Source organism: Monodelphis domestica, chromosome 6 (assembly GCF_027887165.1).
Source record: "Monodelphis domestica isolate mMonDom1 chromosome 6, mMonDom1.pri, whole genome shotgun sequence".
Taxonomy (NCBI): domain Eukaryota; kingdom Metazoa; phylum Chordata; class Mammalia; order Didelphimorphia; family Didelphidae; genus Monodelphis; species Monodelphis domestica.
The window spans coordinates 123,733,318-123,745,366 of NC_077232.1; the positions used below are offsets into that span (position 1 = coordinate 123,733,318).

The 12,049-nt window shown below is 34.3% G+C and overlaps 1 protein-coding gene across 5 annotated transcripts in view; it reads left to right on the plus strand.

Annotated features, from left to right (window-relative positions):
• DTHD1 (death domain containing 1) overlaps positions 1-4,634 on the plus strand; it is a 116,407-nt gene extending 111,773 nt beyond the window's left edge. For all 5 annotated transcript variants that reach the window (XM_056802515.1, XM_056802517.1, XM_003341422.4 and 2 more), the window contains 2 exons: positions 1,745-1,802; positions 2,646-4,634. In XM_056802515.1, the coding sequence (XP_056658493.1) occupies positions 1,745-1,802; positions 2,646-2,965 (378 nt within the window). In that variant the 3' untranslated portion in view covers positions 2,966-4,634. The remainder of the gene's footprint in view (positions 1-1,744; positions 1,803-2,645) is intronic.
• The last annotated feature ends 7,415 nt before the right edge of the window (positions 4,635-12,049 follow it).

Here is a 12,049-nt window from a genome sequence, read left to right on the forward strand (position 1 = left end):
TAAATCATATAGTACCTTACTGCAATGGAAAAATTTTCATTCTTTTTAAAATATTATTTTTATTTTTTAAATATTTCCCAATTACTTGTAACTTATAACACTATATATATATATATATATATATATATTTATTTTTAAAAATTTGAATTGCTAATTCTCTTTCTTCCTCCTGCCTTAACACCTCCTTGAGAAGATAAACAATTTGAGATCTATTATACATATGAAGTCATGCAAAACATTTCCATATTAGCCATTGTGGGTTTTAAAATTAATATTCAATAACTAAGTATTATATTTAAAAAGTTTTATTAATAATAACTAAAGTAAAGGAAGTACCTGAACTCAGCCGGGTTGCTAGTAAAAGAAAACATGGGAGGAGTTACAGCCCTTAAATACCATCATTAAATACCCAAGGATGCAGGAAAAGGGAAAAGGATTCTAGGTAATATAGAAAGGAACTTTGGGTAATGTAGTTTTGGAGTTCAAAAATTTCTAACTATACACCATATTGCAAAAGAAAATGCAAACTAAACAATAAAAATAAATAAAATAAAAAATATAATTTATTCTGTTTTCAGAATCCATCAGTTCTCTCTGGAGGTAGATAATATTTTTCATCATAGGTCTGTTGGAATTTTCCCTAATCACTGTCTTGATCACAGGAGGATTAGGGTGGAAAGGTAAGGAGGAGGGGTATAGACAATGGAGTTGCTGAACAGTTGTCCTTCAGGGATCTTGCTTTCTTTTAACTAGAAGTACCACTTTCTGCCCTTGAATTTTGATCCAGAATGGGGTATAGGGAATGGGGCTGTGCCCAGGGCTAGCACAGGGGTCTTGTGTAATCTCTTGCTAACCAGGTGCCAGGTGCCCTTTCTGTCTCCTGCTCAAGAACTCCATAGGCTGCTACTGCTTCTATCTCTATAACCTAGTTCCATCATTTCTGTGCCATTCATAGGGGCTCTGGCTCATACTCTTCCTTTGTATCACAGACTTTTTCTGATCTTGTCTATTGTCTTGGGGTGGAAAAATGTCTTCCTCTGATCTTTTATTGGCTCTTGTACTCTAGAATTTGATCTGAGACATTATTTTAAAGTTGTTTTGAGAGGAATATTGAGCATAATCAGCAGAGCTCTTTCTCTACTCCCATCTTGGCTTCATCACCAAGACATGTTCTTATAGTCAAAAAGCCTGGGTCCACATCCTGGGTCCATCATTTACTAAATAGTTGGGTGACTTTGGGCAAGACACAATCTCTTTGAGCCTCAGTTTCCATTTTCTGCCAAGTAGAATTAATAAACCTTTATAATGCCTACTTTACAAGCTTGACAAGTAGCTTGAATGAGATAATATATGTGAAAGTATTTTGTAATTGTAAATCACTAACCATTCCATAAGATATTACTTTAGACCTAGGAGAGTCATCTTAAAAGGCTTCCATCTTGAACAGTTAGTTCAGTGATTTGTATGGATTATAAAAATGACAGTAATGTGTATTCTTTGAGCTGAATTTGCTGAAAGATATGGATCAGCATCCAGGCACATTGATCTTAGCTCCAGACTTGGAAGAAACAATTGCTGAGCACACCCTGACTCCAATGCACAATGTAATTTTGCACACCATGCATTGTAGATCTTCTATTTTCAAATAGGTTTTTGGCTTGCATAGGTTATTTGTGTAGATTTTGTCCACAAATTGAAATAAGGATTTATTTCTCCTGTATCTCTCTTCCTTTTCACTTAATAGCATGAAAAATTAATCAGTCATCCACAGAGCACTAAACGAACATCCACAGATCCTTCAGGTAGGTAACTATTTATTCTACCAGGTTACATTTCACCTTCCAACATTTTCATATAAGTAGGTGTCTCTTTCTGAAAAAAAATTAATAGAAAAATAGTTTTGCAATTAAAAATGTAAAGGAGTTGATTACAAAAATTGCTTTTCACTCAAGGGTGCTGTAAGAATAATGTTGTTTCATCAGCATTATAAATGTATTATCCTTTAGGAAATACATGCACAAATGGAATACAGAATAACATTTTAAAAATATTCCCCTAGAGATAGTTCTATGCAGAAGAAATTAAAGTGGTATTAAAAACTACCAGAAATGTTGATGATTGCATACATTGGCTAACTCATAGAACTGATTGCTGATTCTAGTAAACAAACAATTGCAGTTGGTACTTGAATGCTGATGGGTACATTTTAAATATTAGATTCTAACAATTATTACACATAGATGAGGTCAGTAACTTTAAAATGCATGGATTTTATTGTGAAATAATATTATATAACTTATTTACTGTTTAGAATTGGAGAGGGGAAGTTATAGTATGGCTAGTGCATAAGTAAAATTCCACACGGGAAGAGGATTTTTTTTTTTTAAAGCATAAAAGATCCCTTAATATATGCTACCACGAACAGACGGAATCTGGCAGTTGCAGTGAATCAGACACCCTTGAGCAGTTGCTGAAATATGACAAACAACTGTCCCCTGGGTTGAATTCAGTCTTCCTGGGGCTTTGCAGTCGGAGCCAGCCCATTCACTAAAGAGATGCGGAAAGTCCGATCAACGTGTTATTTAGGTATAGGTATCGGTTTGATCTGTGATAACGATAATGAGTGTTAAATGTCGGCCTCACAGAAGCCCTTTGGGAAAACTTGCTGTACTGGTTGGCTGAAGAACTATCGGAAGAAAATGCAGCATCCCTCGCCGAATCCCTCCCTCTCCGCAGAAGCACCATTCAACTTGTCAAACTGAAGAATCCTGATAACCTGACGGAGCAGATCTATGAATTCCTTTCCTTCTGGAAGAAAAGCCTCCCCACATCAGTTGATAAACAGAGGCTTCTATCCCGCCACCTTCGGAAGATTGGCAGGAGAGATCTTTCCGAAGAGCTCAGATATAGGTGGGAGAATAAGGTATTCTCTGAGCTTCAGTCGTGGTCAGATGTAGAGCAGTAAAACCTTGGTTTTCTATTTCTTTTCCTTCAGGGAAAAAATGTTCATGTAAATCTTGGAGACAGTTTGTCAAAATTATATTACCAGCTTCCAAATAATGTAGTTGAAAGTTAATTTATTTGATACATGAACTATTAACATCAATGGAGACAAACAGAGAAGGGCTAATCAGACAAGAAAAGGAAATTCTTAGGTTGAAGTGCTTTTTCATGGTTCAGCAATTCACATGAAGCAAATTTAATTCCCTTTGGTATGCCCAACTTGCTAGCTTTAGCCAGTGTGCTCCGCTTGCATTTTAATGCTCCGTGTTGTTTTTCCAACTTTGTTTTCTTAGAGCAGAAATATAAATGTTGTATGTGACATATGACTCACTGTTTAGTTGTAATACATGGAATGAAACTGGTCATCCGTGAGATTTAGATACCAAATTACTACTCCAATTTCCATGTCACATAGACTCATCTAGAAATTATAGCCACTGAAGCATCTGGGCTAGATGTTCATGACACCGAGATAGTTAAAGAAAAAGAAGTGCCAAAAATAAACTCATTTGGATATTAACAAACATAGAAAAAAAAACCCTCTCTGGTACAAATCTACACATTTAAAATTTACATTTAATTAGATCTAGACTGGTCAAAACCTCACTTTTTCATTATTTGGGAAAAGTAGGATTGCTAACCAAGTGAAAGGCATATGAAGGGTTATAAGCATCTATCTATTGAGCTACTTAAGAAAACCAGCCTTTTAAAAAAGTATTTTGGTAGTACACATCATATGCATTCAAATGGTTTGTTATTTCTTCTATATGAGAGAAGCAGAATGATAAAGAGTTGATGTCCAAACCAGAAAGAACTGGGTTCAAGTCTCTCTTCTGAAATGCATTTAATCTTTTAGAGATTTAGGCAGTGCTCTAAGACTATAAATAGCAGAGAAAGTGCCAGTTAGAATTGGTAGAGAGAGTTTCCTCACATTTGTAGTCCCTATACTGATCAAATCACAGGTTCCTATATTAGTCCTAAATATATCTCCTCCAGGAGAGTGGATCTTGCAACTCTGTTAATAGAAGTTTATTACTTTCTACACAGAAAAGCCACTTTAAATTATTTTGTTTTAAGGAAGGGAATAAGGGAATGAGCATATATGAGCCCTTACCATGTTCCAAACACTACACTAAATGCTTTTTATACATATTATGTCTTTTTGATCCATATAATAATCCTGGGAAGTAGGTGCTATTATTATTCTCATTTCACAAATGAAGAAACTGAAGTAAACAAGTTAAATGACTTTTCATGGTTACATAGCTAGAAAGTATCTGATTTGAATTCTAGTCTTCCTGACTCTAGGCCCAGTATTCTATCCATTGTATCACCTAAACTTCAGGTACTGAATGCATTTGAGAAAAGTATAAATTTGAGAATTCATAAAAAATAATCTCTCATTCAGACACCCCCTGAGTTCTGCCAGTTGACATTATTAAAATTTTCTAAAGACAAAGAGACTATATCTTTTATGAACTTGTATCCATCTCTCTCCCCATGAATGTCCTGTAGTCCATTCTTGATAAAATGTTTGTTTAATAAATAAATGAATGATGGCAAATACATTTTAATGTCCAAATACTTGTATTCCTTCTGTTATGGCTATATTAAAGGACTATTTCTTTTTTCTTTTTCTTTTTTTAATTGAAAAACTTTATTTAATTAATGAATTTAGAATATTTTTCCATGGTTAAATTATTCTTTCCTTCCCCTCTCCCAAGCCCACCCCACATTGCAGACACACAATTCCACTGAGTTTTACTTGTGTCATTGAGCAAGATCTATTTCCATGTTAATATTTTCACTAGGGTGATTATTTAGAGTCTACATCCACAATCATATCCCCATCAGCCCATGCGATCAAGCAGTTGTTTTTCTTCTGTGTTTCTATTCCCATGGTTCTTCCTCTGGGTGTGGATAGCATTCTTTCTCATAAGTCCCTTAGAATTGTTCTGGGTCATTGAATCGCTGCTATTAGAGAAGTTCATTACATTTGATTGAGTGTATCTGCCTCTGTGTATAATGCTCTCCTGGTTCTGCTCCTTTCACTCTGCATCAATTCCTATAAAGGGCCATTTCTTGATTAAGCATTTTTTAATTAAAAGAAACAACATATTCTAATGATTTGTGTATTTTACTGACCAAAGAGGAAGTGATAACTTTTTTAGGTATATTGCTAGTCATGAAATATCTTAGTGCCCTGCACAATTCCTCAAGTTGTTCAGGAAGCAAACAAATGTCAGTTTTGATTGGTAGAAGAATTCTGAGATGCTAATGAAATCACAGTTCAAAAAAAAAAAGGTAAATGAATTAAATTTAGGCCTCAAAAGAAAGATCAATAGTGTTAGGAAACCATAAATAAGCTGAGAATAATAGATTCTATGGAAACCCAATGATATCAAATAAAATATTTCTCAGGAGTACTTCTGCTAATGAAAAGAACAAATTGAAGAGGCATTCTTGTTACATTAAAAAGTTAACTATAGAAATGATGCAGAAGAACATGAGTAGAATGTATATATGTTTTGCATGACTACACATGTATAATCTATCTCAAATTGCTTGCTATCTCTAGGAGGTTCAAAAGGGGGAAGGGAGGGAAAGAACCGAAATAAAAAAAATTCTAAATGTTAAAAATCATCATTATATGATGCATGTATAACCCAATGGAACTGCTTGTCAGCTCCAGGATGGAGGAGAGAAAAGGGGGTTGGATCATGAATTATGTAACCATGGGGAAAATATTCTAAATAAAAGTGAAAACAATCATCATTACATATAATTGGAAAAAAGGAAAATATAAAACATCTCAACTTGAAAAAAGACATGATAAATAAGACATCAAGATATATGCTAAGGTATCAGAAAAAGAAAACAAAGAGGTGAGGGAATAGGAAATTTGATATGAAAATATCTTGAAATACCTTATAGAATTTCAGATCTTTGAGAGCAAGAACTATTATTACACCTTTGTCTTTGTAGTAGAGTAAGATTGTTGAATAGACATAGCATCAAATATACTAAAGAACATGAAATATGACTCTTAAAATGAATGTCAACATTACTGTTGATTTTAAAGCAATATAGTGCAACTTTTTTTTTCTTTTTACTGAAGATCTACTCATCTGCTTTGGCAGGGATGCTATAATTAGAGGTCAGAAGTCACACAAGGCAAATGGACCTCGTTATGGGTCTTGATAAATTTTGAGGATGTAATAGATGCTTTGCTTATTTTTCATGGATAGGATAGAAGGATGTCTAAGATAGAACATCAGGAATAGGAACCTTTACTAGCTAAGAAAGAGAAAAACTTGCACTAATTGACATTTGTAGCTAAGTAGTAAGTGTGATACTCTTCTGGTAAAAAGTGGAAGTGGCCATTCTCTTCAAAAAAGCAATGTTTGGTGCTTTGAGGAATGAAGATAAGGATTGGTAAGTGTCTCCAAGAAAAGAAGTAAGTACAGTGGTACCTCAATACATGAGCATTGTAAGTCACGAGCAATTTGAGGTACTAGCAGTTATGATTGGGATTTTTTGCTTTAAGTCACGAGCAGATATTTGAATCATGAGCTTCTGCCACCCTCCACTAGATAGTCTGCTGACCATTTGGTTTCACAAGTTACACAAGGCTATCGTGTTTAGTTCAGTGTTTATCTGTCCCTGTGAGCATCTGTATTGAATTGCTTTTGCTTTCTTCTTTATTTTTGTCTTTATTATCAGTTTTTTGGGGCAAATTTCTTAACTTTTAACCATTGGTCCTGATGACTGAGGAATTGAAGGAGTTACAGCAGCAGCAACATGTGGAGGTTTTGCAGGAAATTAGTGGGGGGGAGCCCAAGGTGGATGAGATAATCAGTACAAGAGAGATTAAGGCAATGTTGAGGATTTGGGAAAAAATTAAACAGTTTATTGAAAAAACACACCCAGAAAAAGTTGCAACAAGTTGTGTGTTGGAGCTGTGTGATGACACTTGTTTCACACATTATCAAAACGTTCTGAAAGGGAGGAAGAAACAAACTTCTGTGGAAAGGTTTTTGTTGAAATGGCCTCTAAGTGAAATCAAGGAAAGTGAGGCAAAACGACCAAAATTCAATGAAGAATATATTTATATATATTCTTATATATAAATATATAAATATATATAAAAGAATATACTTATATATTACTTATGATATGTACCTTTATTGCTAAACTTAATTAAGTGAAGTAAAAAAATAGCAATTAAGTTTAGCAATAAAGGTACATATCATAAGTAATATATAAGGTTAATTTTGCATTTGAATGTAGCATTATGTGTGTAGAGAGTAAATTATGTTAAGCAATAGCCCACGAAATGAAAACCATCTCTGCCAGCATCTTCGCCTGACCTTGAAGGTAAATAACATTTCATAAGCAAGTTTATTTCTTTATATTCTTTCTTATTATCTATAAATTTATTTATTTGTTATTTATAAAGTATATTTTCATTTTTAAAAGCATATAAAAATTCATGTGGTTTTGGGGAGCTGGAACAGATTAATTGCATTTCCATTCATTTAAATGGGGAAATTCAATTTGACACATGAGCAAATTGAGTTATGAGCTTGGCCATGGAATGAATTAAACTTGTGTGTCAAGGTACCCCTGTAGTGGAATTTGGATATTGCTTCAGGATACTAATATGACTTCTTGTCTAGGTGGCATTAGCAAGATAAAAATTTGCTGTCTTTCTGGAGCATGTAGCCAGGATATTATGGAGCATCTCCGAAGACTTGTTCAAACTGATTACCACTTCTCATTCCTGATAAATCACATGGAAACAAATGATAGAGCGAAGAGGAACATAGAAAGTACTTTTAAAAATATTAAAGTCCTGGGCAAAGAACTTAAGACTCTAGGTCACACACCATATTTTCATTGCCATTAACAAGTGAAGCTTTAAAATTCAGATGAGTAAGTCAACAAGCCTTTTGAATCCGTTGTTATGATTTAGGGACTGTGCTAAATGTTGGTAATATAAATACAAACAGAAAGGAAGATAGTAAGATAGTCCTTGCTCACAAAGAGGTTACATTTTGATGGAAAGATGACATATAAAAGGAAGGTATTTGGAGAATAAAGACATTTGGTTTAGGAACATGGTAGAGGTACAACTTGGAGAAGAATAAAGAAATGGCTAGTTTGGGTGCCTTCCTAAAAAAGAAATTCTGGTAGTAACTATATAATCAGAGGGAGAGTTCAGAGGAGCAGAGAATACTTCCAGTGTTTGAATTCCAGGACTGGATAAACTTCCAGCATTAAGAGATTTCTGAGGCATGATAAAGTTCAGAATGCAAGCCTAGATTTGGAAAGTCAATGAAAAATTAATATTTGAGAATTTGAATTTCTATATAAAAATTCAAGAATTTCCTCTTCTTTTTAAAAACATAATCTTTACTTTCTGTCTTAGAATCATACTGCATATTGGTCTTAAGGCAGAAGAGCAGTATGGGCTAAGCAATGGTGGTTAAGTGATTTGTCTGTGGTCACACAGCTAGAAAGTCTCTGAGGCCAGATTTGAACCTAGGACCTCTTGTCTCTAGTTTTGGCTCTCTGTTTATTGAGCCACCTATCTGCCCTCCAAATTCAAATTCAAAAAAAAGGTTTTATTACATTGGAATTGCTACAATAGATTCCAAGCATAGGAATGCTATACCTATTTTCTATATTCTATATAATTCTATAAAAGATAAAAATGATGGAATCTTGTCCATAAATAGGAAGAGACTCCAGGAATGCAGGTAACAGTATATCAGGAATATGAAACTTTTTCAGGAAGTTAGAATGTAGAAGAATAAGATCCAGCTATACCACTTGACACCTCAAGCTAAGTAATAAGTGTGATGCTCTTGTGGTAGAGAGTCAAGGTGACCACTCTCTTCAAGATGCAACTTTTGTTATTCTGAAGAATTCTGAAGAATTATAAATGTTTCTTGGTGAAAGGTCATTTGGTACTTCTCAGAAGAAGAAAGTGAATAATGGTTTTTGGAAATCTGGAATCTTGCAAAGCTAAATAAGAGAGTTTTAAATTAGAGAGAGAAGGGAGAAAAAAGATTGGTCAGATAATTCTTCTAACCTTGGAATTGTAGAGAAGAGCACATTGTATTATTATTCTAAAATGCAAAATTTAAATTCTTTTGAGAGTAATTTTAGGATAAGACACATGCTATCTTTCTAAATCCAGAAAATGAACAGTTTGGTGAAGTCACCATGAAGATGCCTGCACAGACCACACACAGCTCCAGAAGATTCAGAGTGACCTTTGGGATGTGGTGATTGGAACTATGTGGGGGTGAATGCATTTGTTTTGTATGTATACTCTTATGCCAAAGGGGACTGCCCCCTAATTGGCTTTTTGTCAATGAACCTGGCAATCATTGGTTTTGTTCTTTTCCCTTTTATCCCCAAATTATTGTAATTTAAAAGTTGGTTATGTTTACAAGATCCATTGGAGAGACTAGTCTTCCACTGGATCTCAGGGGAGTATGTACAATTGGAAATCTGTTATCTTAAAAACTACATTTCCCAGGAGCCCACTGACTTCCTGTCATTATGTACTTCTTGTAGATAGGAGATATTAGGCAGTTGGGTGGCTAATTCTGGCTTCTTTAGTTTCTGGTGGTGGTGGTAAGTGGGGATTTTAAACAGGCTGATTAACCATGGGCATGTGGCTTTTATTTTGTTACCTTTTTATTCCTTTACTTCTAATAATAATTAATAAATCTCTTAAATATATTATTTTTATTATTTGAGATTAATTTTAATTTCTACACATACTACAAAGAATGAATAGTAAAAGAAAGAACCAATACTTTATGTGAAAGCATAATTCAAGAAGAGATCAAGCATGAAAACCAGTGGCCTCAGGAGTCTATCTCCAAATGAACCAAGAGCAGGTAAATAATGTGAACTGTAGATCATAATGCAAAGACATATCTTATAAACATGATTGAGAACTAAGAGATTACAGGTAAGTGATTCATGACTAGAATATTGATCTGAAATGGTATTTCTTATTCTTTTGGAACAAAACAGTTAAATGGGGAAGTAGCATTATATAACAATAGGATATTCACACATAAGGTAATAGAAATTCAAGAGAAATAATGTGATGGAAGTCATATGGATGAAAATGAATGGAAGGAAAAATGGAAGTGATTTTATTATCAGAGTATACTACAAACCACTAAGATAGAAGGAAGAATTAAATGAGAAACAGATTTCAAATTTGGTATGGGTACTTTAAAGTTTAGTAATAAGCAGATATCCAGACTTCTGGAAGAGCTCTAGTTCAAAGGCAGAGCAGTTAAGAAATTTTTGTCTTTATTCCCCATTTGACAAATGGTCAAGGGACATGAATAGGCAGTTATCACAAATGAAATCAAAACTATCAATAAGCACATGGAAAAGTGTTCTAATTAAAACAACTCTGAGGTACCACTTTGCACCTAGTATATGGCCAATATGGCAGCAAAGGAAAGTAATAAATGTTGGAGGGGATGTGGCAAAATTGGGACACTAATACATTGCTGGTGGAGTTGCGAATTGATTCAACCACTCGGGTGGGTAATTTGGAACTATGTGCAAGGGGTTTTAAAAGAATGCCTACCCTTTGACCCAGCCATACCACTGTTGGGTTTGTACCCCAAAGAGATAATAAGGAAAAAGTCTTGCAGAAAAATATTTATAGCTGCACTGTTTGTGGTGGCAAAAAATGGGAAAATGAGGGGGTGTCCATTGATTGGGGAATGGCCCAATAAATTGTGGTAATTGATAGTGATGGAATATTATTGCCCTGAAAGGAATGATGAACTGTAGGAATTCCATGTGAACCTCTAGGAATTTATTCAGAGTGAAAGGAGTAGAACCAGGAGAATATTATACACAGAGATGGATACATCATGGCACAATTGAATGTAGTAGACTTTTCTACTAGCAGCAATGTAATGACCCAGGATGATCCAGAGGAACTTATGAGAAAGAACACTATTCACATTCAGAGAAAGAACTGTGGGAACAGAAACACAGAAGAAAAAGATATGATCAATCACATAGTTTGATGGGGATATAATTAGAGTTTTGATGTTAAAAGATCGCTTTACTGCAAATATGAATAACATGGAAACAGGTTTTCAACAATGATACATTTATAACCCAGTGGAACTGCTTGTCAGCTCAGAATGGGGGGAGTGAAGGAGGGAATCATAAATCATGTAACCATGGAAAAATATTCTAAATAAAAAAAGAAGAAAATGGCTTTATTTAACAGTAACTTCTGCAGTCTAGTGACTATTACATCTGACTGTCTTCAGGAAATCTGAGGTTCTAGGAAGTATTCCACAATTGTGAAATGATCAACTATCTACTATGGAGAAAGAACAGAAGCTGTCCTGTTCTGAGCCTGCTCCAGGTTAGGAAGTCATATGATAGGCTAAAAAGATAATATCTTTACACTGTGGTGTCTCCTCTTTGCACTTCCTATCTTCTTTCCTTTTATGCAGTGATTCCAACTTCTAAGAGAAGGAGAAAGTAAAAGTAGTAGCAAATGTGATTTGGGACTACATTGAGAGGCAGAGGTCCTACAACCAACTGAGAGTCAAATCCTCTTTCTCTGATTTTTTACATTTTCTTTGTACTAATGAATTGGATCTATTGTAGTTCAGCATTTTTAGCAATGTCTTGAATGAAGCCTTGATTGTTTAAATTTATTTTTGTTAAATTTTACTAGGGGAGATGCTTAATACATTGGAAAAGATTTGATTATTCAATAAAATTGTCAAGTACAAAATAGTAAGATGAAATTTAACTAAATATCAAGTTGTGATTTGAATAAAAAATCAATTTCACAATTTTAAAATGGTGAGGTACAAACAGACCACAGTCCTGTAAAAAGACGTGGGGTTTTTAATGAACTTCAAGCTCAATATAAGGTAATGATAAGGCACAGGACACACACAAACAAAAAAAGTCTAATACAATAATGGATTGCAATGAGAGGCAGGGTATCTAAAATATAATGACAGTT